This window comes from Harpia harpyja, chromosome 4 (assembly GCF_026419915.1).
Source record: "Harpia harpyja isolate bHarHar1 chromosome 4, bHarHar1 primary haplotype, whole genome shotgun sequence".
In the NCBI taxonomy this organism is placed as follows: domain Eukaryota; kingdom Metazoa; phylum Chordata; class Aves; order Accipitriformes; family Accipitridae; genus Harpia; species Harpia harpyja.
This window is the reverse complement of record NC_068943.1, coordinates 31,100,852-31,126,266: the sequence shown is the minus strand read 5'-3', so window position 1 is coordinate 31,126,266 and position 25,415 is coordinate 31,100,852. Positions and strand designations below refer to the sequence as shown.

At 39.6% G+C, this 25,415-nt stretch overlaps 1 protein-coding gene across 2 annotated transcripts in view; it reads right to left on the bottom strand.

The window, feature by feature from the left end:
• GTF2F2 (general transcription factor IIF subunit 2) overlaps positions 1-25,415 on the bottom strand; it is a 90,916-nt gene that overhangs the window by 7,058 nt on the left and 58,443 nt on the right. For both annotated transcript variants that reach the window (XM_052786092.1, XM_052786091.1), the window contains 2 exons: positions 6,110-6,209; positions 53-196 (listed from right to left, as the gene is read on the bottom strand). In XM_052786092.1, coding sequence (XP_052642052.1) covers positions 53-196; positions 6,110-6,209 — 244 coding nt within the window. The remainder of the gene's footprint in view (positions 1-52; positions 197-6,109; positions 6,210-25,415) is intronic.

Sequence of the window (25,415 nt, the reverse complement as noted above, 5' to 3'; positions counted from 1 at the left end):
ACACAATAGTAACTACTGAAAATGGTTATATTACAAGACTACTAGTACGTACCACTGGCTGTTTGGTTATGTCCACCAGGTCTTTAATGTTGTAATACTGATGTTTCTCAAAGGCTGAAAAAAGCATGTCCAACACTTGTTGTTTATCAGCTCGAGCCCGTTTTCCATCTTCTTTCTTCTTCTTCTCATATTCAATCTATCAGATACAAAACACGTTTTAAAGGCATTCATATGTAACGCTGTATAATTCTTAGTGCTGAACATCAAGACATAAAAAACCTCTTCTATTTAATAAAACACTGTTCAATGACTCAGTGCTTTTCATCTGCAAAATTTTCTTTTGAGCATTCAAATGTTCTTTTATGAACATAAACTAAGTGTTTTGTCCTCAGCACAATAAGCTTTTCAGATATGTATCTCTGCTTTAACCAGTAAAAAACCCCAGAAACAGAGCCTGCATGATGTGCCCAAACCTGGAGAGAGAATTCATATAAGTACAGGAATCCAAACTGAGACGGTATTTTCACTCCACCTCTGTTGACACCAGCTTCTGAAGGATAATGACAAATATCAACCAACCTACACATTGCCATACTCGGGGAAAATCCACAGACCAACACGGCTACATCCACAACCGTAACAACCACCTGCCCAAAGGATGCTCAAATGGCCCTCGGCCATTGCCTCATCTGCTCCAGAAACAGCACTCAAGGCAACCACTCCATCAACATAAAACCAGTCTTCACCAAGTGAAGACACAGTTCGAGGACACGGATGGTATCTCTTCAGGAGAAACCTGAGTAGCACACACAAAGTTATGGTAGTCCAAAAAAAAAAACAAACCTTCCATGCAAGTAGAGGCCCCTCGTTGCCACACATCATCCTGTTTCAGAATCTGTATTAAAAAGTACTTAACTATTATAAACTGCACAGGACGATCATGTATTTTTGCAGAAACTTTTATCGTCTCCAAAAATACTTCCTGTATTTCCTCAGATTCATCATCAGAAGGAAGATTTGCACAGACCAGCACACCCCAAACAAACCCCGATCACCGCAGGGCACCAACCCCAACATCTGCCAGCACATCACCCCATCCATCCCCAGAACTACCCTCGATAACGGAAAACCATCAAGCTCCTTGGAACCAACAAAGGTCACCCAGAAGGGAATATAATTCATGTAATCATCAAGTTCTTTCAGGCAAACTGCGTGGGTGAATCCGAAGCGGCACAACGTACAGCAGGAGAGATGCACGTGATCATTGAGGGACACACGCCTGGCTGCCAGTGGGATAATTTTATATGGGAGTCGTTCGGCCTCTGCTGTCTCAAACCTGATCGTCAAAAGGAAGACCTTCAGGGAAGAAGCCTAGAAATGAAAATTCACAGTTCTACAGGATACTAAAAACCTTATTTTTAAGAAGAGAGATTAGTTTTATGGCACAATTTATTTTTTCCTGTGTTTCCTTGCCAGCTAACTCCCTCCTACTCTCCGACTGAAAATAGCCTGTCTCTTGGTATCTGTCTCAAAGTGGCTAAAGACTATTACCACCTTTGCCATTGCTCACAGGTCTCCGGCCAGCCAACTTTCTCTTTCAAATCCTGAAACAGATGTACATCATTAAATTGAACGCAGAATTCCCAACCTGTAGCTTGAAGTCTGTTGCTTCTGCTTAAAATCTAAGATGGGCTTGGGCAACCAAATACTTGTCTGCTTTTCCAACTGTATGTTAGTGTTATAAAAGATAAAACCTCTCCACACATACCCACACAATTGATTTTTACCCACTAATACACTTTGGTGTAATTATTTAACTCTTTAGCCTCTGCATTTAAAACAATTAATCTTCAAAACAGTAATGGCTTTGCAACAATAGCAAACTGTAGCATCAAGTAAAACAGCTTCATAGTACATCACCTCGGTTGCCATGGTCTACAGCAGAACTGCTATGCCAGAGAAACTAGAGTAGGAACATAAATCTAGGACGTTGGCCTTCCTATAAACATTAGTATGTCAAAACATTTGCTTCTTCTGAAAGTCCAACAGACAATTCATTAGGAGCCTCTATATACTTGAATATATGCACGTGTTAACATTTTACAAGAGGAGGAGACGGATTATCCAGCCTTAATTTGTTGCCAGAAAGGCATCCAACACTTCAGAGGTCAAGCCCAGAAGATGGTAGGAGATGAAGGCGTCTCTATTTGCAATGTTTGACTGAGTTCTGGGTTCCTGCGTACATCTGAGGTCACTTTTCACTTTTCACCTATGCATTTGTTTTTGAGGCTAGCGACTTTTCTCTGACTCAAAACTACACCAGTTGAAAGATGCGGTGTGAAAGACAAAGCCAGTTACAGGCTCCATCACTCTGCCACAGCAGCAGCTATTACGCCTGTTCTTACCAACCCTTCTGCAATTTTCTACCTCCCCGAACAACAAAAAGAAAATGAACAAGAAGAGAAACAGAAATGGACAAACTGTGCCCTCCTCAGGTGGAAGGTCAAGCGGAAGTGATGGAAGAAACCAATCTCCTCCTTTTCTGTTTTTTGTTTTGTTTTTAAGGAGCAAGAACAAGAGCGAAGCACTGAGGTTATTCCTTCTCTACATGGCAGAGCTATGGGAATAATGGGTAAGTAACATGGGCGGAATGGGAAAAGCTACTGGCACTCTCAAGACAATCTCTGAGAACAACAACAAAAAATCCATGGTACTGTTTGTACCTCTTCAAATGACATATAGTGAAAATGTGTTTAGCCAGCAACTAGCTACTAGCTACAACTCTCTCCATGTGGAGAAAAAAATTACTCGCTTTAAAATTGATGCTTCCTACACAAAGGAATAAAGTAACAATAAGGAAATTCTCAACATTATCTTCACTGATGTTCAGTCTCTGACAGGACGATTTCACGACTGAGTATAAAATCCTAATTATACAAATAACAGTCTCCTGGAAAATAACATGAAGTAGTCTTTTTAACCAAAGCACAATCTTTTTTTTGCTGGTAAATTGTAATGCCCAGCATTCTTCTTTCTCTATTATTTTAGTGCCTTGGTACGCTCTCCCCAGTAGGAGCTTCTATTTTACATTCTCTGGATGAGCTAAAGTAAATCAAAGAAGAGTGTTTGTATTCCCTACACAAATGCAGTGTGAATATTCCAATATTCTTAATTCATTGATGTATAAAATCCACTCGCACAGAAAACTGATTATCAAACCCTCCCTTTGTTGAAAAGTTATTTGCAGCTGGCATCCCAGTTGCCCACATTTTAATTAGCAACACTCTAGCATTTCCCTCCAACTTCAGCAACAGCTCCCACTGTTGTCTAAAAACACGGAGCATGTTGTGAAGTGCTATTTAAAAAAAAAAAAAAAAAGGCATGGTATCTGTTGCTGTTTTCTTCTTTTTGCCTTGTGAATACACTGCTCATAGCAAGTTACAATGCAGCCTTTCATTTCTTTCCTTCTTGTTTTCTTTGCAAAGAGGATGCTTTATTCAGTAGGCTTAAAGCCCTTTTTGAGAGTCATGTTACAGAACGCATCTACACTGTAAAATAATTAGATTTCTTTAAAATTGTGTGGGTTTAAAATTTAAAAGGCATTAAAATACGATTTGATTTCAAGGAAGGACCATTTTAGAACAAGCTGTCGAGTGTAGAAGTTGCGAGTTTATCCCTGCAAGACTTCATACAGAAACCAATTTCTCTTTGGTTATCTTCTCAGGATGTTGCTAAGCTGGCTGAAAAGCTGCCAAAATTGCCTTCTTGAAGGTATCTTTAATACTGAAGCTGATGTATTACACTGCTTCAGCAGACAGCTAATACAAAGGTGATAGAGAAGTGAGACTAAATCTAAAGTTTCATCTGAAGATGTCTGAAAGAAGTCTTAAAGGTTTCCCCATCCCCTGGAGCACAGGTACCAGCCTCCATAGTATGGGAAAGTGGGAAGAGGGGAGACCACAAAGAAACCTCTGAAGTGGTAACCAGGACCACTAGAGAACTTTGCTGCTATATTACAAAAAATAATTAAGTCACAGAAAGATGCCAGCTGCAAGAACATTGCAACCTTGTAAACAGGAGTAATATTTACAGATATACAGAAAATGAAGGTCCCCTTCCCAGAGAAGAAAAGCTAAGTTACAATCCTGGCATATATCATAATGGAATTGCAATTTCTTCTCATAAAAAGGTAGGCTTAATACAATTTCTTGCAAAAAAAAAAATCACTTTCCCCATCCTTGTAGTCAAACAAGCTATTGCTATTTCCCATCCACATGTAATTTATTTCCCTCCTCCCTTCTATTTTATGTTCATTTATGGGTACATGGAGCTGCCACACTTCAGCCCCATTCAATAATCTCTCCCTTCAGGAAATGTTATCCCTTTCTTTCTTATTTAGTAGATACTCATTCTTTCCTCAGAAACTCCCCAGAAGATGATTGAATGTATCAGCATGTACAGTAGTTTGTACATTTTTTCTTCTTTCTTGTGAGACGTCTTGTCCCCAACAGGGCTGTCATACAGTTACAAGCAATGCAGCAAGTTTAAAGAAAGCAACTGCTGCTTGAAAACAGCAGAAAAATTTAACCAAGAGGTTTAAAAAGTTTATGGACTTGTTCTCCCAGTTGTACATCCTTTCAGCCGTCTAACCTGAACTTTAATAAAAGATTTAATGAAAAGAAAGATGTTGTAGAAAGTAGTCGTGCCTGGGTCTTTAGAGTCAAGGCAAAGCCAAGAGTGACTCAAGTATGGCCTACTAGATTTTTCCCATCAGAACACCTTTAAGGTACACATGAAAAGTAAACACGCTGCCAATGGATTTCCATTAGCATGGACAGCTACATAACCAATAAAAACATTACAATTAAGACACAACTTTTAAGAAGCCTGGTTACCTCCTGGTTATACCCCCTGAATCTCACACAAGACTTAAATTTCTATAATGATACAGTGACAGCAGTTTGCAACTGGAATAAAGATTCAAAGATTGTCTCCAGGCTGAAGTCATACTGTTGTAATTATGCTAGGGTCAGGGAAATGGCACAGGATCCCGCTAAAAAGAGAAGCTGTACATCACCATAGCTTATTCCAGAATTAAAGGAGAATAACAGTAGCATCATAAAACAATATACTCATATAAAATTGCATTTGCATAGCAGGATATACCAGTGTGACTATTTTGGTTAAATGTCATTCCCTTAGCTGAAATAGTTATATTGGTATGATCATCTATGTATAGATCAGACTTTGAACAGTAACTACTACAAAACAGTCCCATGAGAGAGAAACGATTATTTTTGGTTCTGTGGAAATAGACTGCCTTTCAGAATAATGCTTAAATATCATCCAGTATATTGTCATTTGTTTTATGTAAATAAAATCTTAATAAAAAGTGTAAAAGTTTAAATGACTAACACAGTGACTCATTTTCAGTATGACTTAACATTTCTCACATTCAACAGTAACAGTTATTATATATGCATACATACAAATTACTCAAAGAGGATCTTTAAGAAAAAGGACATTATAGTTTGTATGTACATCAACTGATCTGGAACAGCAGTGTGGGTGTAATATTGACAAAGCCAATGATGCAAATAACACATACTATGAAGGTATGAAACTGTGAAAAATTATCAGCTGTTATTCTTTTCTACTTGTCAGTTCCTGCAAAGGGCTGGAAACTAATAATTCTTTTCAAGTCTTTACCCACCTCCATATGATATTTTATTTGGCTCAAAGGAGTGCTTCCACATCTCATAGCACAAAGCCAGAACTGCCTTTTATCCCCAAACTTCAAAATTACATTTCAAAAAAAAGACTAGAGGAAGAATGTAATAAAGCCACTAGAAAAGGCTTGGGTAAATGCGGTCTGCCCTCCGTCAGGTAACACGAGGGAGTTAGAATTGGCAGACCTTAGCCCCAAGGGTGATATTGGTCTTAAGACAGAAGACAAAATCAGGGAGAAACCAGATAACATGGAGCGTTTCCAAAGACAGTGGCCAACTGCAAGGGAAAGAGCTGCATGACAGCAGCAGAGCGATTCTGGAGTCCTGAGCCAGGCTCCTCCTGAAGAGGAGAAGAAGGGAAAATACTGAAAGCTACTTACATTATATTGATGATTAGCCACTGGTTTATAGTTCGTGGTTACGGCTTTGTCCAGCTGCTGTGATAGCCTTACAGGTTTAGAAGATTCTTCTATCTGTAATCTGCAAAAGAGAAGAAAAAGAGAATTAATAAAAATTTCAGACAACCACACGCTCAAAATGAATTCTAAAAATCTGCAAGTATGAACCAGCCCTTTTCAAAGGTCAGCTGCAAGCAAATCATAAATCATAAGGCAAACCAGATGCACTCTTGTGAATTAAGTTTCTCCTACTCTATTTTTGCTCGAGGACAGTGAGGACACTATATGCTACAGAAGATACCGAAATACTGAAAACCAAGCAAATGTGAAGGGAAGATACTAAAACCCACGTCTGAACACAAATTTTATTCAAAAAGCCTGACACTCATGTGGAAGAAAAGCCCCTGCTCTTCAAAAAGATCAAACCCAACCCAAATGAACCCAGAATCTCCCAGCTTACTCAGCTGAGGGCTGAAAAAGCTTTTGATCCACCTCCGCTGACTCCCAGAGCACAGCAAAGATCAGACTCCACGACCTTCTCTTAGATATTTTAATGCAAAAATAAAAATTTCCATGACCTTTCTTTTGCCATTACAGCACAGTAACAGAGCACAAATAATTGTTTTACAAGCACTTTTAAAAACGTGAAGACAGAGAAATCCACCCAGGTTCAAACCCATGTACAATCAAGTCTCAATCATACAGTTAACAATAGGCGACCTTCACTCCTCTTCGGGAGAGACTCTGAGAAGGTCAGAGGTTGAACACATTCTGTCAAGCTCATCCCTACGTAATTTAAAGCTTATATATGATGGTGTAGAAGGAGTGCTCCATTTACTTCAGGTTTAGCACTCAAGAATTAGTACTTGAAATGAAGATGCAAGAAACGAAGCTTTAGAAAGGTGCAGGACAATGTCCCTTCAGAGAAAACAGTTTTATGGCACATAAAATTAGTATTTTATCATCAGTGAAGTTATTTTGTTTCCAAAGGCGTATCTTACAGGTAGAGGAGTCAGTTTTCACTAAACACAAGACTTTTAGACCAATAAATGTATGCTTCTTTCCAAAGAAAATTAATATGGTGACATTAATGCAAATAATAACTACGTTTACTAATGTAGAACACCAACGTGATAAAACAGACAGTATTTTAAAGAACGCTGTGTTTAAGATCGCTGATTTCTTTTCATAAAAACATAGCATACAACCAAACCCCTAAACTTAAATTCAGCACGCTTCTGATTTGACACCTGAACAACCAAATAAATTACATTTGAAGTAAGCATTAAATTAAGAAATAAATTCTCTAGCTCTAGCAACTGGAAATAAAGGCAATCATCCTTCATAGCTAGTATTGCTGGATAGTAGTTGCCATCAGTTTTGTCTCATACATAGGTATAAACTTGCTTCCTCTTGAATCTTTGTAGACTTGTCATTTGTTTGACAGTTTTATAATTACCCTTAAGTGACCTTTGCCTTGTATTCTACATTTCTAAATCAGGAGAAGGTACATCAATGCCGCCTTCTGTCCAAATGTAGTACATTTTTTCTTAGCTTGAAGGAAAATCAATTGGAAGGTAAACGAGCAGTGAACACTTTTTACCCCTGTTCTGGCAAATAAAGGTAGAAGTTTTTATCACAAGAGTTTATCTTTTGGCCTTCAATCTAATTAAATGATTCTAAAGATTTTTTTGATCTGGTTACCAGAGGTCTTCTAAACTCATGTTGCACAAAAAGGCAGAGGCTAAAGCTAAATCAGTATCTTTTCTCCAAACCTGTCTTTTTCTCCACATCTTCATTGCTTCATTTTTTTTCTTTTTGGTCCCAATGACTTTTTTTAGTTTTAAGTAGTTTGGCTTTAATTTTTTTTTAAAATCTTTTTTTTGCTGTTCTTCACCATTTTTCCTATTGTTTTGACCTAGGGAGTTTTCCAGTCCTCCCGCTCTCCTGTTGTAGCTATTTTTCACCTCATTTCTCCCCTCTCACATTTTTCCTTTCTGTGAAGGAGATTTCCTGCTCAACCTGTTTACTGACATTGCTCCTGTTCATGAGACGGGGGCTCCTGGAGATGAACTGGGAATTCTTGTCTCCCCTCTCCCCTCCAAGGCCACCGCACCACCTTCACGAGGACCAGATTTAGTTATGTGATTTGTGATGTTGTTCCAGAGTCCTTCTCATTATAGCTGCAGCACAGGTAAGTGATTGACAAGGTTCCTAACAATATTAAAATACATCAGAGAGTCTCACATTTTCAGGGAGCGCCGGGCTTTCAATGGTGGCATTTCTCCATGACTAAATCCTCCTTGCATGGGGCTTTACATTCATTACTCTTGACAACGTAAATTTACAATATCCTCCATTTCTTCAGGAAAACAGCCAAAGAACATTAGCCCTTCGACGATGAAATGCCAGAACACTGAAAATATGGACTGAACAGCTCAGACTGTCCTCAGAAGGAAAAGCTTTAGAATGGTGATGTCAAAACCCCTCCAGCTTTTTAATAAATTAGATATTTAAGCCTGCAAACAATTGAGAGCTCTTTAGCCTCGAGCCTGCCATGAACTTTGGACACCACTCAATGTTGAAGGTCTCCTCCTGTTCTGGCATTTTAAAATTACAATACAGGAAATTTCAACCCCCATTTCAGTGCAGCTCCTATAAATTAATCCTTCTTCGCCTAGGAGAACACCAGCAATTTATTTCTTAACATTTTTCACTTGCCATGCAGGATATGCATTTCAGCTTTTTTATTTTAACCTGCTAATTTCCAAACCAGTAGAAAACCAGATGTGTAGCAGAGCTAACGCACTTCTCAGAGGCTTCCAAAGGTTGATGGCAGTGAAGTTACGTTTAACCAGTGAAGTTCCCCAGCGCACAATCTTGAAAGCAAAGAAAAACTTCCTGCCTGCTTAGGAAACGGGATGGAAGCCTACCAAGTGAAAATGGAAATGGACAATCTTGTTTGGGAAATGGCAGAAGACTTCAGAAAGATCTACATGTATCAACTAACAAATGTATCAGCTACAAATGTATGTGTCTCTGAAAGAAATTTCAGAGATATCCACACTGTACTTTAAGATTTCTTGCCAAAGGTTTCCAAATTATGACCCACAGATCTCAGATGGTCTTTAGAAAACTGGCTCACAGTACAATGTTAACTTTTTTTTTTCTGTTTTTAGTTGATATATTGCTGTAGTGAGAACTAAAAATATATTACATTCCTGGTATTACTTTTTAATGCAAGCAATTACAGCAGTTGCCACATGCCAATATGGAAATCTAAATGGGAAGCACGGTGACTCAGGAGGCAAACCTTTTTATTAATATGCATTTATTCTACACATGCGTCTTGCTCTTCTCCCTAACGGCTGCCCTTCTCATTTCTTTTTCTGCAGCTTTCAAGATCTCCTGGAGAATGACAGAGCCTCAGGTTGCTTTCCTTCCACTGGGCTTCCATGCGGAATATGGTCACACACTCCTATGTGGAACAACAGCTGCTGCACATCTGGAGTTAGCCTGCCCAAAATGCACAAATACAGGTAAAGGGCCTGAGAAACGTACTATAAACCCCAGATTAGCAAATGGTTCATGTGTGGATGAAGCACTGAAATTTGCTTAGTGCATTACAAAGGGTAAAGACAAATAGCCTGTAACCATTTTGTCCAGATGATTTGTTGGTACAGACACTATTTGCAGGGAAAATATAGTGGTTTGTTTTTGTTTTTTTTTTTCAAAACCATGCTGTAACTCTCTTGTATTCAGAAAGCACTATGTCTGGGTGAATATAATTGACTTCTTAAATTTGTATAGCTGTTGTTTGAAAAAAGTTGATGAAATATATATTTATACATTCTAGTAATTATACACTCAAAAATTTATAACTAAAGCTATGAACTGGGCATTATACTAGCCTTTTAGATCGATGTTGTAACGTGTTACAGATATAATTACTTTTAAATGCTCATTTCTTAAACAGAATTTTAAAAGCAGTATTAAACCAAAATATTATGAAGCATTTTCTACAGGGTTCTCTCACAGTGTATCTGCTGAATCTTAATTGAAACTGTTGGTAGGAATAAAGAAAAAAAAAATCAATAGATATTCTGAGTCACTGGTGACACTGATTTAAAGGAGCAGTGGCTTTCTACCTATTACTCTTTATTATGATTTGCCCGAGCATGACTGCTAAAAGCCTTAGTTATGGCTCAGAACTACACACAACTCTCCAAGGAGTTAAATCTTCCGCTTGACTCTTGTTGAAATAGCTAGCGCCATAATTCATGCTAATATCTGGCCTAAAAAAATAAAGAGAATGCAGATTTTTTTCCCCCAAACTGCCAATACATTAGCGACCGAGCAGCCACCAGCCTGCACACTGTGGTTTTCTCTTCCACCCCCAAGATCAAATATAGCTCTTCCGCCTTGAAATACAGCAAGTAACCAGCACAGCATCGAATTCACCACGGTCATTTCCCAGCAAAATACATTTTATACTGCAACTCTGATTTGTCATTGTGCCTACAGTTGAATAAGGGGAAAAACTATTTGAACAGGCTGGAAATAATTCTATAGGACTTGTCAACGTGCAGCAGGCACATAAAGGGAGACAGATGAAGGCAATATGTACATTCCTAGGAGGAGATGCTCATTGGTTTTTAAATATATGTATCTTCCAGCAATAAAAAATAAACCAAAGATCTTTAGAATAGATGATTTCCTGTGATTAATCTTCTGCCACAAAACAAATGTTTCAAAGATTAGAAGCAGGTATTAATCAGAAACGTTGCTAAGGCTTGAATTCTTCACATTTCTACTGAAATTATTGTACAGCCAGGACTGAAAAGTTTCAATACCTTTTTGTGCTTGGCTGTATTTACACAGGGCACTGGTAAGTAGGGAGCCAACCTTACTGTTGCAAAAGATGAAAAGTTGGTTTGCTTCTCTCTCTGCAATATCACCCAGCAGAGATGCACTGGAAAAGAGCAGGCCCACTGCCCAAATCTTTGGAAGGGAAGAAACACAAATTCTCCAGCTCTGCACAGTTTTGCAGCTTTTTTTGACTCCTTGAGAAGTTCCCAGCCTGGTCCCAGGAGAGTGAAAGCCAAGGACTAATGTTCTTTTAGTCCTTTACTCAGTTATTCTGTACTTGAACCAGACACAGGCAGCTGCATTACATGAAGTTTCACAATACTTGATATGGGCAACAAAGGTTTTTCTTTGCTTCCCTATTTTGCTAAGCATCCCAAACATGACAGAGGTAGGTACATTCTGCAAAATCTCATCCAAAACAAGCTAATAAAAGAAATGTGCCCAACCACAAACAACATAGGAAATTACCAGAATGACCACATCGGTAAAAATACACATTATCTAAAATAATGATGGCAATCTGTTGCTACACAAAACAATCTGTCATATAATCTGAAAGATAAGAACTACCAACATGCAAATTCAGCGTGTTGTGTTTCGTTGTAAGAAGTTCTACTGTCTCACGTTAAATGGAGGTGGATGACTGCAGCCTGTTGCACAGATGAATCGAATCTACCGTTCTCCTTCAGACGTTGAGTGTTATTCCAGCACACACACCCAGTCAAAGCAAAGTGAGTCCGTCCCCATTTAAAAAGACTAGACAGGCAGACAGAGAAGAGGATAAGCTGAATGGAAATGGCATTAAGAAGTGCATCTGCCAGCATTAACTAATGAAATGTTTCAGATTATTAATACAGAATATGATTTATAACCAATTTTAAGTCCTGGAATCCTGGCATTTCAAGAAAAGTGCTGCAATTATTATGTTCAGGAAACCTATTAGGCTTTTCTGAAGTTGACATCTTCAACTATATATGTTGAAGGCTTAGCAATGATTCATATAAGATAATTTCATGTCTAATATTGAGACAGGCACCACAGTCATAACTGAAGACTCCAATTCTACATATCTTTCTCCAGTACAGAACACGAGATGATATGAATGGTAATTCTACAATAAGTAACAATTTCTTATGCATTTTATTTTCTGGTTTGATAAAATGGGAGTAATTGATTAAAACCACTAAGTTCCCATTTTTCCTCTCTGAGTTTAGTATTGCAAATGATTAAAAACCTTCTGGGCCGAGGTTGTGAGGATAAATAATGTAAAGATAAAATAAGACGGACTTCAGCATTCAAGGAGTGATATAATTGAATAACTTCTCTATTATTAAATGCCCAACTTTAAACACTTTAAGTGATGCCCTAATGCAATAAGCATGAAGAATATTGTAAGATCTGCTTGACATCACGGATATTTTTAATCAAGCTCACATGTGTCTATGGATACTTCCTCCAGAAGTGTCCTGATGCTGATGAAGTCAGGCTCTGGCAGTGCCTGGTCCATACTGGGGACAGGGTGGAAGTGTTCTGGAAGTTATCTGAGACAAAGCTTAAAAAGGCATCATAACTCAGAGATATTTTCTATGCAATGTGACTGTTAAGTGAGGTTATAAGTAGCCCATCCATTAGTGTGGCTGACGAAGTTTGTTTCTTGTCTTTGCCCCCGTCAGGCTTGTCTGTCCAGGTTTGTGTCTCTGTAAGTTTTGTTTGTTGTTTCCCCCCTTTACTCAACACCCCTTTTTGCACCGAAAAGGGTCCTTGATCAGGTACCCTTAAGGGCGCAGATGCCCAGTCGCCCTTGTGAAGCATCTGCACCCTCCTCGCCCTTCCAGGAGGACTTGGGCCAACCCAGCATCGCCCTCCTGCCAGGTGAAAAGGCCCTTCCACCGCTGTCATGCTGTGGATCGATGGAAAGGCCTTGCACAGTCTATCATAGAATCTTTTAGGTTGGAAAAGACCTTTAAGATCATCGAGTCCAACTGTAAAGCTAGCACTGCCAAGTCCACCACTACACCATGTCCCTAAGCACCACGTCTACACGGCTTTTAAATACCTCCTGGGATGGTGACTCAACCACTTCCCTGGGCAGCCTGTGCCAATGCTTGATAACTCTTTCGGTGAAGAAATTTTTCCTAATATCCAATCTAAACCTCCCCTGGTGCAGCTTGAGGCTGTTTCCTCTCCTCCTATCACTTAGTGCAAAGAAATGAACATTTCCTTATTAGAACTCATGTACTCTGGAAGAGCAGAGAAGTCTGCAGCTCTGCAGTTGTTGAAATGTCAGGATTTTGCAGTCCTTTCCATCCTACAGTCACCATATTCAATCAATTAGTGCCCAGAGGGGAAACAAACCCTCTGTTACTGGTTCCTACCATACTTTCAACATTTTCTTATTAATACACACACCAGGAACGTCTCTGTTCTGCCCAGTTTTCAGCCCAACACAAATCCCAACACAAGCGAGCAGATCAAGTTCAAGAACAAACAAAAGCATAGCTAGAGGGGACAGTCTTCTCCGAGGACTAAGCCAGGCTGCAAGTGCATCCATGCACGCTCCATTACGTGCTGTATCTCTATATGGGGCACCTCATCTTAACTTTTAAGCGGATAAAACTGCAGGACACAGTACATTTTTATACCAGGGTGCTTATACTTGTGGCTTATTCCAGTGACAGAAAGGTCTAAAACTAGGGTGAAGTAAAATCTGGATGCCCTTTTGTGTTGTCCGGAGCATGTGGGGTACCTCGAGCACAGGCATGAGCTGAGGCATAAGACTGGCAGAGTGACAAGGTATGCAGAGCAGAAGAAATTAGGCAGCATGCCAGAAGAAATGGGAACGCAGGTGAAATTTTGGAGAGAGCTCTGAAGAGCCATGCAGATGTATATGACGCGCATCAGTCCCGCGTGGAAAAAGAGGGAAAGGCGACACAGAGGCTGGAAGAGAAGCACAACACAACGGGAACGGCCAGATAGGGAGGAATCTGGTGGACATACTCCAGAAAAACAACAAGGAAGGGGAAAAAGTAGATTAAAAAGTCTTAGTTTCCCTTTGGGTTTGTTCAGCTAAGACATGCACGCAGAGATCTACAGACCTCTACCACTGAGCTAACCATTTGACACTGTCTGTACAGCAGTCTGTACAACACACGCAGATGTCCACGTCTTAAATATCGGTAAGAATGAATAACCAGTGAAAGCAGTTTCTCGCTTCGGGGGAAGCACCGGGAATCTCACAAGCCCATTACTAATACTACAGAAGGCGAAGACTGAAGATCTAGGAAAAGTGACTCATTAGCAATCTAAGCAGGATAGAAAAAGGCCAGCCCTTTAATTTTAACGTGAAGATTATCCTCCTGAATTAAAGCCAGACGTATTCCTTTCAAAAGGATCGCATACAATTGTAACTATGCATGCATACATATTTTAGTTGTTCCTGTCAAAACAGATCCTTTAGGAAACAACTATACAACATCACTTCTTCCTTTTTTATGCTACTAGATAGTTTAGAAGGTAAGTTGGAAAAGAAAATAAAGACTGCATGGGTTTGGGGAGGGGTCAGACTTCTTGAAAATGTACAAGTGAGCTTAAATACGTGCAAAAACATATTAAGAAGTGTACTTATTTTTCAGGCAAAAATGTAAGGAATAGTTTTATCCTATCTAATAGGACCTTATCTTTATCTATCTGTTGCAGGCTTAAGACTTTTTCTTGCTTTGCAGCCAGATGTTTGGAAATCTCTTGCCTCTTACTAAAAGGGAAGTTTATTTTAAATTGTGAACGCACAAAACCAACAAACCAACCGAGAAATAAAGTATTTGAAACACAGTTGACAAAATGCAGACTGCTAAAAACAACAGCACGGGTGAAAAGGTTAAACCCTCCAAGTTTTGATGTAGGTGACAAATGATGTCCGTGCCTGAGATTTTTGAACAGGAACCTGGGATAAGACGTGTTTAAAGTCAAGCTCTGTTCCCAGCTCTGCACCCTGTTACGCCATGTACACCTTCCTGAAAATTATGCAGTTTGGAATCCTACTCTTATCCAAGCTTTGGGGACCACCAGGTTCTATATTTCAGGTCTGTCCTGACTACCCTGGGTTCCCCACTCTCCCAGTAATACAAATAAACAACATGCTTGAAAGTGTGTGCACCTGTACTCGGGAACTTGCAGCTATAAACTGTTTCCTGTTTAATAAAAACTTCAACTTGAATATTTTCTTTGATATCATAAACCAATCAGTCACAAAAATATAATTGGATGCCTGAGTAGATAAGAGGGGAAAAAAAATCTGACATCCTAATGTAAAAACCAAGACAAACCATCTTTAAAAATGAAGTTACCTTCAGGTATTTATATATTTTAAAGACAGAAATGACCATTATAATCATGAAATGATAATCTACATTTTTCTCCTGCGCACTACTGACTGAAAAGTATCCAGTTATATAATCTCAATTTTGCCACACTACATCATTTATACAAAAACATCCTGTCATGATTCAAAAGATCAAAAATGATGACGAATCACTGTATGTCTATGCCTTTTTATCAGGTTTTTAAAGATAGTCTCCTTTCCCACTTCCATTTTCAAAGATGCAGTTTCCTTTCTGCTCCCGTCTTCCTCAGTCCCCAAATTTCTCCATGACAAATGTATTTATTTGTTAAACACTATTTCAATTTAGAAGAGAAATTTTAAATTCTCAACTGTTAATTATTCTAAAAGTAAAATAAATAGACTTGTCTCAAAATCACATCTTCTTCATTTTCCTGCCAAAACTAATCTGCAGTGCCAATGGTGTAAATAATGGGGACTTGTAAGTCCAGGCAACACAAAGTCAAACACTTCTTGTCGGTGCCTGCAGATTCAGAAATGGTGTAACATTTTGCTAATGGGAACAAGAAAGGAGAATTTTAGGAAGAAGTCTGTTAAGACAGAAAAGCTGTATCTTTACCATACCCTGAAAGGCCTAAGTCTTGAATTACTGGTAAAAAGGTGGATGATTTACAAGCTCAGTCAATGCACTCTGCAATGACACTGCTCCCAGCTAAAGAGAAGCTGGAAAGAAAGGGCAGACTGTTGGCTACAAGGCTTCAAATGAAAAAAAAAAAATCCCTGCAGCATCTCAGCTAACTCTCCTCAGTCTGAACCTCTCCTCCCTTTCTCTTGCAAAATGTCTTTAGGGAGTTACAGCTGCCAGCACTCTGCCTCTGACTACGTGCTCCCATCTCCAAAACTCCACTTCCCAGATACCTCACCACTCCCCCGATAGCTCTGCAAACAGCCACGGCATCTGGCTCCATTGGGGATCTTCCAGTTAAAATTTACTGTAAACAATTTAACAGTTTGTGGCAATCTGGGAAACATTTGGATTGCTTCCCCAGAAAACCTCGCCGGCTCCAATCCTCGAGGTTTTTCTCTGCCTCCTCCTTCCTTCGCCTGCAGACCTAAAATGCCAGAGAGTGGAATGCCTTTTTGAGGACATCCACCTCCCTTCTGTTAAAATAAACTTGGAAACAACCGGCAAGGACTGCTGCAAAGGGCACTGAAATGAAACTGCTGGGAGAAAGCGTTGCACATGCCTATGTGTTAATGACTATACTGCTGTTGATAGCTTAAAAGGTAATCTTGCACAGTTCAGCTACTGTTAAATAGCTTAACCATACGCTTGCACTAAACTGCTGAATTAGCTCACCGTTGAACTGCTGGATTAACCCACCCAACACTCTTTCCTGCAAGCAAAGAGAACCAAATTGTTTTTAACTAAACTCTGAAAACACAGAGTTAATCCAAACAAAACCAGCATTAAGTTAAAAAGAAAAGCTGTGTAGGCTCAGCAACCTTAGGAACCCTACACTATAAACAACAGAGCAAACACAGGAAGGGAAAGAAACCTGTCTTTCTCCTTAGTCCATGCGAAAAAGCAGTCTTGCTTATATCCTCCAACTGGAAAACCTAGCAGTTTCTCCTGCAAGCCGCAGAAAAAAAAGAAACGTAACACAGCAACCGAAGAGCAGACTGAAAGATGTATCAGTTAAAGCAGAAAACAGATTATTTTTTTAAAGTTCAATCATCATTCTTTCAGCCAACTGTATTTCCTCTGCCAATTGTACAGCCCTGCTCTCTGCTGTATTTGTTCGAATACTTCCATTACATTTTACTTCCTCCTACTTTGCAAAACAAGTGCTCCCCCAGCTGCACCTCCCAATACCTTACCTACCTGCCCACCTCCACTTGAAAATTGCTGCTACGACATCCCTCAGCCGTCGTTCGAGCGGGGACCGGGCTCCCACAAGCAGAACGAGGGGGTACGCGGCCAGAGGCAGAAACCAGCCTTGTGGAGGGAGCCCGGCGAGCAGGAATAGTGGCAGGAGCTGCCGGGATGCTCTGCGGCTGGGAGGTGATGGCAATGGGGAGAGAAGTGCCACGGCGGAGCTACCCGCCGCAAACTTCTGCTCCTGCTCGCCAGTCTGCGTGAAGGATGGTTTTACACCAGCCCTGCATCATTCAGCCCGGCTCGAGTCACCTTCCTCAAGGTCTGGTCTTTGAAGTCCTGCTGCAGAGGGCAAATGTGGTTGTTATTTTCTTAAGAAGCCTTGTTTGGCTTCTGTGCATCATCTCCGGGGCGTACGGTGCTCATCGCAGGCACAGGTGTATCACCTTTAGTCCCTGATAAGAGCTCTCACTCAGTATTTTGAAAATACCTACAGGGTCTGGAGGCTGTGGTTCAAGACTCAGCTTCGAGGTCCGCTACAACTTTAAACCAACAATTCTCTAAGTTATTTCAAAATATCTTTCTTTTAAAAACACACCGATGACCACAAAGCACAACAAGGACACGGCTAGGTTTTGAGGCAACTGAGCCCAGAAAGCGTAAGATTTCATTTTGCATTTTAAAAATATAATTTAAAAACTAACTTTGCTTTTGTTTTGGAGAAAAAAACAACATAAGCTTGGTAGCTCAGAACATTGTCTTTTGAACACTCCCTAGAGAGCTTATTTGTTAAGACATAAACTTAGCTCCATGCACTTCTGAGGTCTGCTACATTAGTATTCTCCTCTTAATTAGAGATTTTCAGAAGGGTTCCTGTTATTTGTGAACACAAAGAAACTCACCCAGACTTTGTGAAGCCATACCTATTCCGTTATTAAATAAAAACCCCCAAAGATTTGATTATAGATTTGTCTGGCATGACAAATTCCAAAACCAGTTAACGGCTGAAGCACAAACGTTGTCTAGCTTCCCTAATAGGAAGCTGGATAATTGGGTTTGTCCGTAAGATCTGTGTGAAAGCAGATTCTATGCATGTGTTATTTGGTTCAGTACGTCCTCCACAGAAAAGCAAAATCTTGACAGAAGCTTCAGGACCATTGTATTTTAAAGCCTGCTCTGCATAGTTTTTCTTAATTATACCTAAGGTTGCAATTAAAAAAAAAATATATATGCAAGAAGAAATGCTCCACACAAGTTTCACTGATTTGTCATAAACCTGCACGGAACTGAATTTATTAGTAATCCAAACATGAAATATAATCTACCGTGAAATTATTATTATTGAGAAAAGACTACGGTTTTCCAAAAACTTCTACAATTTTTAATCGGTGTGCATATACGTCGCAAATGGCAGCGTACAACAGCGTATCTTAGTGTACTGAGTCTGGCTGGGCTGGGGTTAACTCTCCCCATAGCAGCCCCTATAGTGGCTAGGAGGGTGAGGATAACCCACCCATGTGTTGGATGCTGCTGAGCAGCACCCGCACAGCACCAAGGCTGTCTCTCCAACACCCCCCAAAGGCCGGTGGGCAAGAGGTTGGGAGGGGTCACAGCCAGGACAGCTGGCCCCCGCTGACCAAAGTGATATTCCATACCATACGACATTGTGCTTAACAATAAAAGCTAAGAGAAAAGGGGAGGGAGGGGGGACATTTGTTATTAATGTCTTCCGAAGCAGCCGCTACGCATACTGGGGTCTTGCTTCCCACAAAGCGGCTGGACACCACCTGCTGATAGGAAGCAGAGAATAAATCTCCTTTGGTTTTGCTTTGCTTCTGCACACAACCTTTGCTTTCTTTCACACAACTGCCTTTATCTCAAGCCATGAGTTTTTTCATCTTATCTTCTCCTGCCGTCCTCCTGAGGAGGGGAAGAGAGAGCAGCTGGGTGGGCGTCTGGCAGCCAGCTAAGGTCAACCCACCACACTTAGAAATGCTAATAAATTTGTAACTTTATAAAAAGTTACCTTGGGATTAGAGATTTTGGGAGCTGTAAATTTTTTAAAAATGTTGAACACCGATGTGAGAAGTACTCTGTACTAAACAATACGCATACTGCTGTCTACAGAGGATACGCAGCAGTCAATGTAGGTCAGCTCAGAACGATGTGAACCGCTGGGTATCTGTCCTCTCTTCAGTGGCATACACAGTATATTTTTAGGAACATTCATGGTATATCACATATACTTACTCCTTTACAAAAAGGCAGTTTTTATTTTCCCTACTCATATGTCTCCTATTAAGTTCCTTTCTTTTTACACAATACTATCACCTTGAAGTATGCGTATTAATTTTTCTCGTGTATTAATTACTGGCTTTGTACAAAAATAAAGTTATAAGCATCTCTAGGGGAACTGGGAAACAAACCATCTTTTGTGAAAGTCATGACATTTGACAGCTTTGGAGCTGGTGGATGGTGTTAAATTGCGTGGGAGATCGCTTTTTAAATTCTAGCCCTAAGTCCAGAGGAGCTGAGGACACTCTAGAGAAAAGAACTGGGAAACAGAATCACTTAAAAGAAAGAAAAAGCTCTAGCAAATATTTAATTCTCAAAACGCAGAGAACAGTCAAGCAATTACTCAGAAAGGTAAGAAGCCTAACAGGTTTCTTCCAAATGGATGCTTTTGTATCATGTTATTTCTGCAATATTTTCCAGACAAATTGTTCTACTCTACCACACCCTTTAATTTTATTAACTCCACAAGATTTTGGAGGATTCCCACATCCTTCAGCATAGAAGGAAATGGAATATAAAGTACCTGTCACCTTCCCATCTTTATTGCTTGCAACATCTGTATCTAGAGCTGCAAATATTTTGTGTTTGTGGTAAGTGTGGAGAAGAAAGCTGTCTCTGCTAACATGTTTCTTCAGCTATATAGAGCCTCAAGACTTCTATAGCAATTCACCATTTCAGCCTAAGTAGTTCCTGCTTTCGAGGTTACAGGATCTGTCTGAGCTGAAGAAGACAGACACTACACACTGTATTTTCTGCATTTGGCTGAGCAGAAACAGAACACAAACAGCTTTTCTGGCCTTGATAATTTTGGAAAATCCTCCAATCTGCAGAAAAGAGGAAACTTCCTTTTCACAATGGGAAAAATGCCAACTTACGCAAAACGTTGTTATAATTAATTTCAAATTCCTCTCCACTTCACAAATTAAGAAAATAATTCACCATCATTTCTTCTCAAGTGCAAATTCTATTAATGGCTGCATAAAAACTAGGTTTGCAAAAGGGACTGGCAGTACACAGCTTTGTAATGCAAAAAAGGTAATGAAAAATAATAACATATGAAAATACTAAATAACGGAGAACGTAGTCTTGTGCATCGAAACAATGTGCCTTTACAATAGGCGTCTGGTATGCGATACCCCATGTAACACGTGAAATAAACACCTTATTGCAATGAAATACAAACAACCTGAAATGGGACTTCCCCCTTTGCACATGTTCCATGACAGACGGTACTGGAGTGGTATTTGATGCAAACCAGATTAAATCAGTTTTAGAAACTGAATTCCATCGACGAACAGATTGCACCATCTGCTTCTACTAATATACATTAGGGAATGTGTATTTTCCATAGCTGCACATTTACTCTGTAATCAGAAGACTACGAGACAAATAGGTATAGCTTAGCTACAGACTGACTGAAAACTATCATCATTTGTGGATGTCAAGGGTGTAAACAAAAAAGCAGTTAGGTTATTTGAAGGCTGTGCAATGAAGTAATGAAACGGAATTAGGCAAAGGAAAATTTCAGCAGCACGCTGGGACTCTAACAGTCATTGCAGTGATGAGAGAAATACAAATGCAAAAAGCGTAGATGTAATAAAGTTTTTTACTAATAACATGTAGAAAAAAGAGAAATAATCTTCCAACTGAAGCGTAAATAGAGCTGGCTGGAACTCTGAATTTTTATTATATGCTTTTTGTGTTTTCAAGAAAAAAAAAAACCTTGAATCAGGAGGTAAGCCAACATTTAAAGTTTTCATAGAACAGAAATCCTTCAAAATTTGTTTTGGAAACCCAAACATGATGTTCCCAAAACAAAATATGCTTTCCCAGTATCCTCAGCAGCTGCTGACTGAAATTAATGCAATTCCTGTCATTTCACAACTGCCATTTCCATGGCTTGCTGCGGTGACAAAAATGCCCCAAACTACCTTAGACTCCAGCTCAGGGGCTGCCAGAGCATCTGCGGTGCCTTTTCTCTGGAAGTCCGGCTGTATGGGTTGCCCAGGAATGCCAGAGCCCTGCGCTCCCTCCCCGTGTCACCCACCATCAGGACAGCCAGCCAGATAACTTCAGAAACGCTGACATCTCATACACAAGACCCCTTCTTAAAAGCAGCTGAAAAGTCAGGCTGACACATTGGTTAGATGCTTATCTGGTGCGCTGGCATCGCAAAAATGAACCTGAGCTAAATGCTTGAGAAGCCAGGGTGAGATTTCAGCATTATTATTCCACGCATCCTCAGTAGCGAGGATAATTATTTCCAGGCCAGTAAGATATTGCAATTAACGAAACAGTATTTCATTTAAAAAGGCAGTCTTCTCTTCTTTGAAAGGACAGTAAAAGAAACAAGAACTATTGGGGCACTATTGTACCCCAGTATAAATTCGTAGAGGTATAGAACAAGTTACGTTGTAAGAGGAAACAAAGAGTAGGACTCTTCAGGGCTGCAAAAGAGAAAAATGAGAGATGGAGATATGACTGAGGTCTACAAAATCATTGGACAGGAAGACAACAATAGGAAACAACTGTATGTTCTGAATACCAGAACTAGCAGGCATTAAATCTATAAGATAGGAAAATTCAAAGCAAACACGGGAAAGCAGTTCTTCACGCAACTTGTAAATAAATGATGGAACTTCTTGCTGCAGGATATTATGGATGCTAAAAGTGCATATGGGTTCAAAAGGATAAATTCCCAAAAGAGAACTGTATTGATGGGTGTTAAACACCAACCCAAGAGTCCTTGAGGTATGAGCTGCTGGAGGCTCAAGGATTGTGCTGAAGAATTATCAGGAGGTGCTTGCCCTGTTCTAACAGTCTTCTCTAAGCCACCCATTACTGGCAACTCTTTGTGACATTTGGTGAGACAGTTTTTGCTCTGACCCAGCAGAGACAGTCTTAAATTCAGGCATAAAACATGTATATGCATCAAGTGCTGGATTTAGCAGGAAAACTGAAAAGACTCAGCACTCCCCCCTTCCCTTGAGCAGTGCAAGGCATGAGGTGTGCCCTCCACGGCTTATCAAAAGTGAGCAGCCACAGAGTCTCTCCCGTTTGTAACTACAGCATAGCTACATGCAGGTCTGCAAGAAATAGATGAAGATTTGGATGTGCTAAGCGTTTGCTCCAGCTCAGTAAAACTGACAATCCAGAAAGAGAGAACATATCCGACACTGTTGTGATTTCTTCTCACTCGCTTGAAATGACAGTCCTGAGAAATGTTAATTACTGGGCCAGTAATCAAATGTCATAAACAGCTACAGTAGATGAGGAAAAAAAAAGAGTTTTAATGTCATTCCAAATGTGTGGTAGATTTAATTAGCTTCTGCTCAAAGGTACCTCTTAACAGAAGGATGGGATCCATACAAAGACACAAAGGCATATATTGTTGCAATCCTATTGTTGGAAGTAAGTCTAAGAGATAGAAGAAAAATTGAAAGGAAGACTTTCTGAGTCAAGTAAGTATTATTTCAAAAGCAAGGCTTTTGACTTCAGAGTCTTGGAGGGAAGAAGCATCTCATATGACCCATGCAGACAAAGGAAAATAAGATGAACCTGATTTTTGCCAGAAGCTGGGAAGCGACCATGCCACAGAATTTCTGGCAGGACACGCAGAGGAACACCATCGGTTCTCTCATCATATCTGGACTGGTCAGCTTCTTCATACACCTGTTTCCCTGCTTGAAAACACGGCATAAAATTGACGATCTAAAATGCAATGCCTTTCATGACCCTTGGATACAGGCATATTACACAGAATATTAACAAACCCCCCTGAGCCCTGAACATGCGAATAAACACAGAGGTACCTCTTTGGAATAACATGCAAGCTAAATAGTTAAGCCAAAAACAGGCAGAAAGGAAAAAAGTGAAACATTTATTCCTGCTGGCCAATGAAACTGTAGAGAAATTAAATTACTTGTTCAAGATGGACATCCTCAACAAAGCTGGGTATTCACACCCATGATAGAAAAGAACTAAAAGACCTAAAATGAAGTAAAAAAAAGTTTGAGAGTTACTACATTTAGGTAGGATAAAGTAACATGGTCATGACCTGAAGAGGACAGTCTGAAGCAGGGAACCCTATGGATCTGTGCAGACATTCAGATAGGCCCATCTCCTAAAGCTAGAGAAAAGGAAGAATGAAAATGTAGACAGAAACATGTTACAGAAAATTGGGAGGTTTTTTGGAAGAGTTTTTTCAAAAAACCAAGAAGCCACAATTACATAAATAAAAAAGGATTTCTTCAAAAAGGAGTAAAGGCACAGTATGGACGAAAAAAGATAACCAATGAATAGAGAGACCAACAGACAGCTATTGTAAGATATTAATTTTCTGTACTTCACATAGGAGATTAGGGACATCAGAAATTTTGTTCATACACTAGGGGTTCTGAAGAGAAACACATCCATTTGTAGGTGGAGATAGTGAAGCTGCTATTACACTTTAATCTCCATCCAGAAGTCACAATACGGCAACCTTGAGGCTATTTCAATGAGGAACAGAAACTGTTGATGGAGTCAAGTATTTCTTTCTCATAATCTTGTTTATTTAAAAAAAAATGTCTACAGCTACATTTTTCTTGGAGATGGGCTACTAGCTGCTTGTTTTGAGTCATTTACTTTGACAGAATTGTTTCCAAAAAGCTACTATCTACTGCAGCCAGAAGCTATGTCTGAACAAGATGACTCTCTTGTCAGCTGGCTTTTATATAGCTAAATCCTCTAAACCTGACTTTTCTTTCCCTTCTTTATTAATACTGCAATGAACTGGAAGTACTTCTGCATCTTGCCAAACCTTCAAAATATTTTTTTTTCTTTAACTTAAGAAACATTCTGAACAAAAACAAAGCAAAACATTATTTTTTTGAAGTGAGGAAGATGCCTCTACTTTGAATGAAAACTACTGATTTATCTTTATAGAAGGCAAAAAGGAAGTGTGTGCTAATTGCCTGGTCCCTGAGAGCTCAGAGCAGATGACCCTTTTTAGCCTCAATTCCTTTCACAGGGGACTTTCAATTCACACACAAAACTGAACACAAAGCCAGCTTCAATTTATTTGTTTCAGACAGTAACTGAGTCCAGGGCACTTGCTTGAGTTCACAGTGATTAATGAAGAGAAGAGATGAAACTGTCAAGCCTGTGTGAGAAGCCAGGTTATCCAAAGAGCACTTGGGTGACAAAGCAATGCTTAATCATGCTGAAGGCACTGTTACAGAATGGGTGGCCCCCACCTTGCATTTTGTTTCAGGAAAAAAACCCCACCATTATAGCAGTATCTTTTTCACTTACATAGTAGAGGCAGACCACTGAGAAAAGCAAAAAAAATTTAAAAAGCAAACCAAGTATTATATGACCACAAAATACAGCTAAGACATAGGATTCTGCACTATCATTAAAGGGCTGGATTTAATACCTGCTGCACCTGATGGAAGTCTTCCTCCTTAGTTTGATAGGATTTAGGGATCAGGCCCTAAAAGCTCCTAATAACCACTTGGTTGGTGTAGCGTGTCATGAATTCAAAACATCGTTTAATTTTTGCCTTTTAAATTTTGCCAAATAAACGTCTTGTACATCAGTCACTTTCTATATAGACACACAAATACATCAAAAGGCCCATATAAACATCAAAGCTGACCATGTAACAAGATGTTTCCCTTGCTTCCAAAAAGGACATAGGTCTTTCTGAACTTAGCAAGAGCTTGTGCGCTTGCTTTCTAGCAAGTTTTCGACATCTCTCATCAAGTTTCCTAAATCCCAGACTTCAACTCTATGTTTATTTTTTTATTAAAATAATGGCGTATGCAACATTTGGCCAAATATTCTTATAAATCCTCTTCATCTTCTCTGGATGATACATAGGACACTTGTGCTTCACTCATTAGTTTCTGAAATTGATCTGCCCA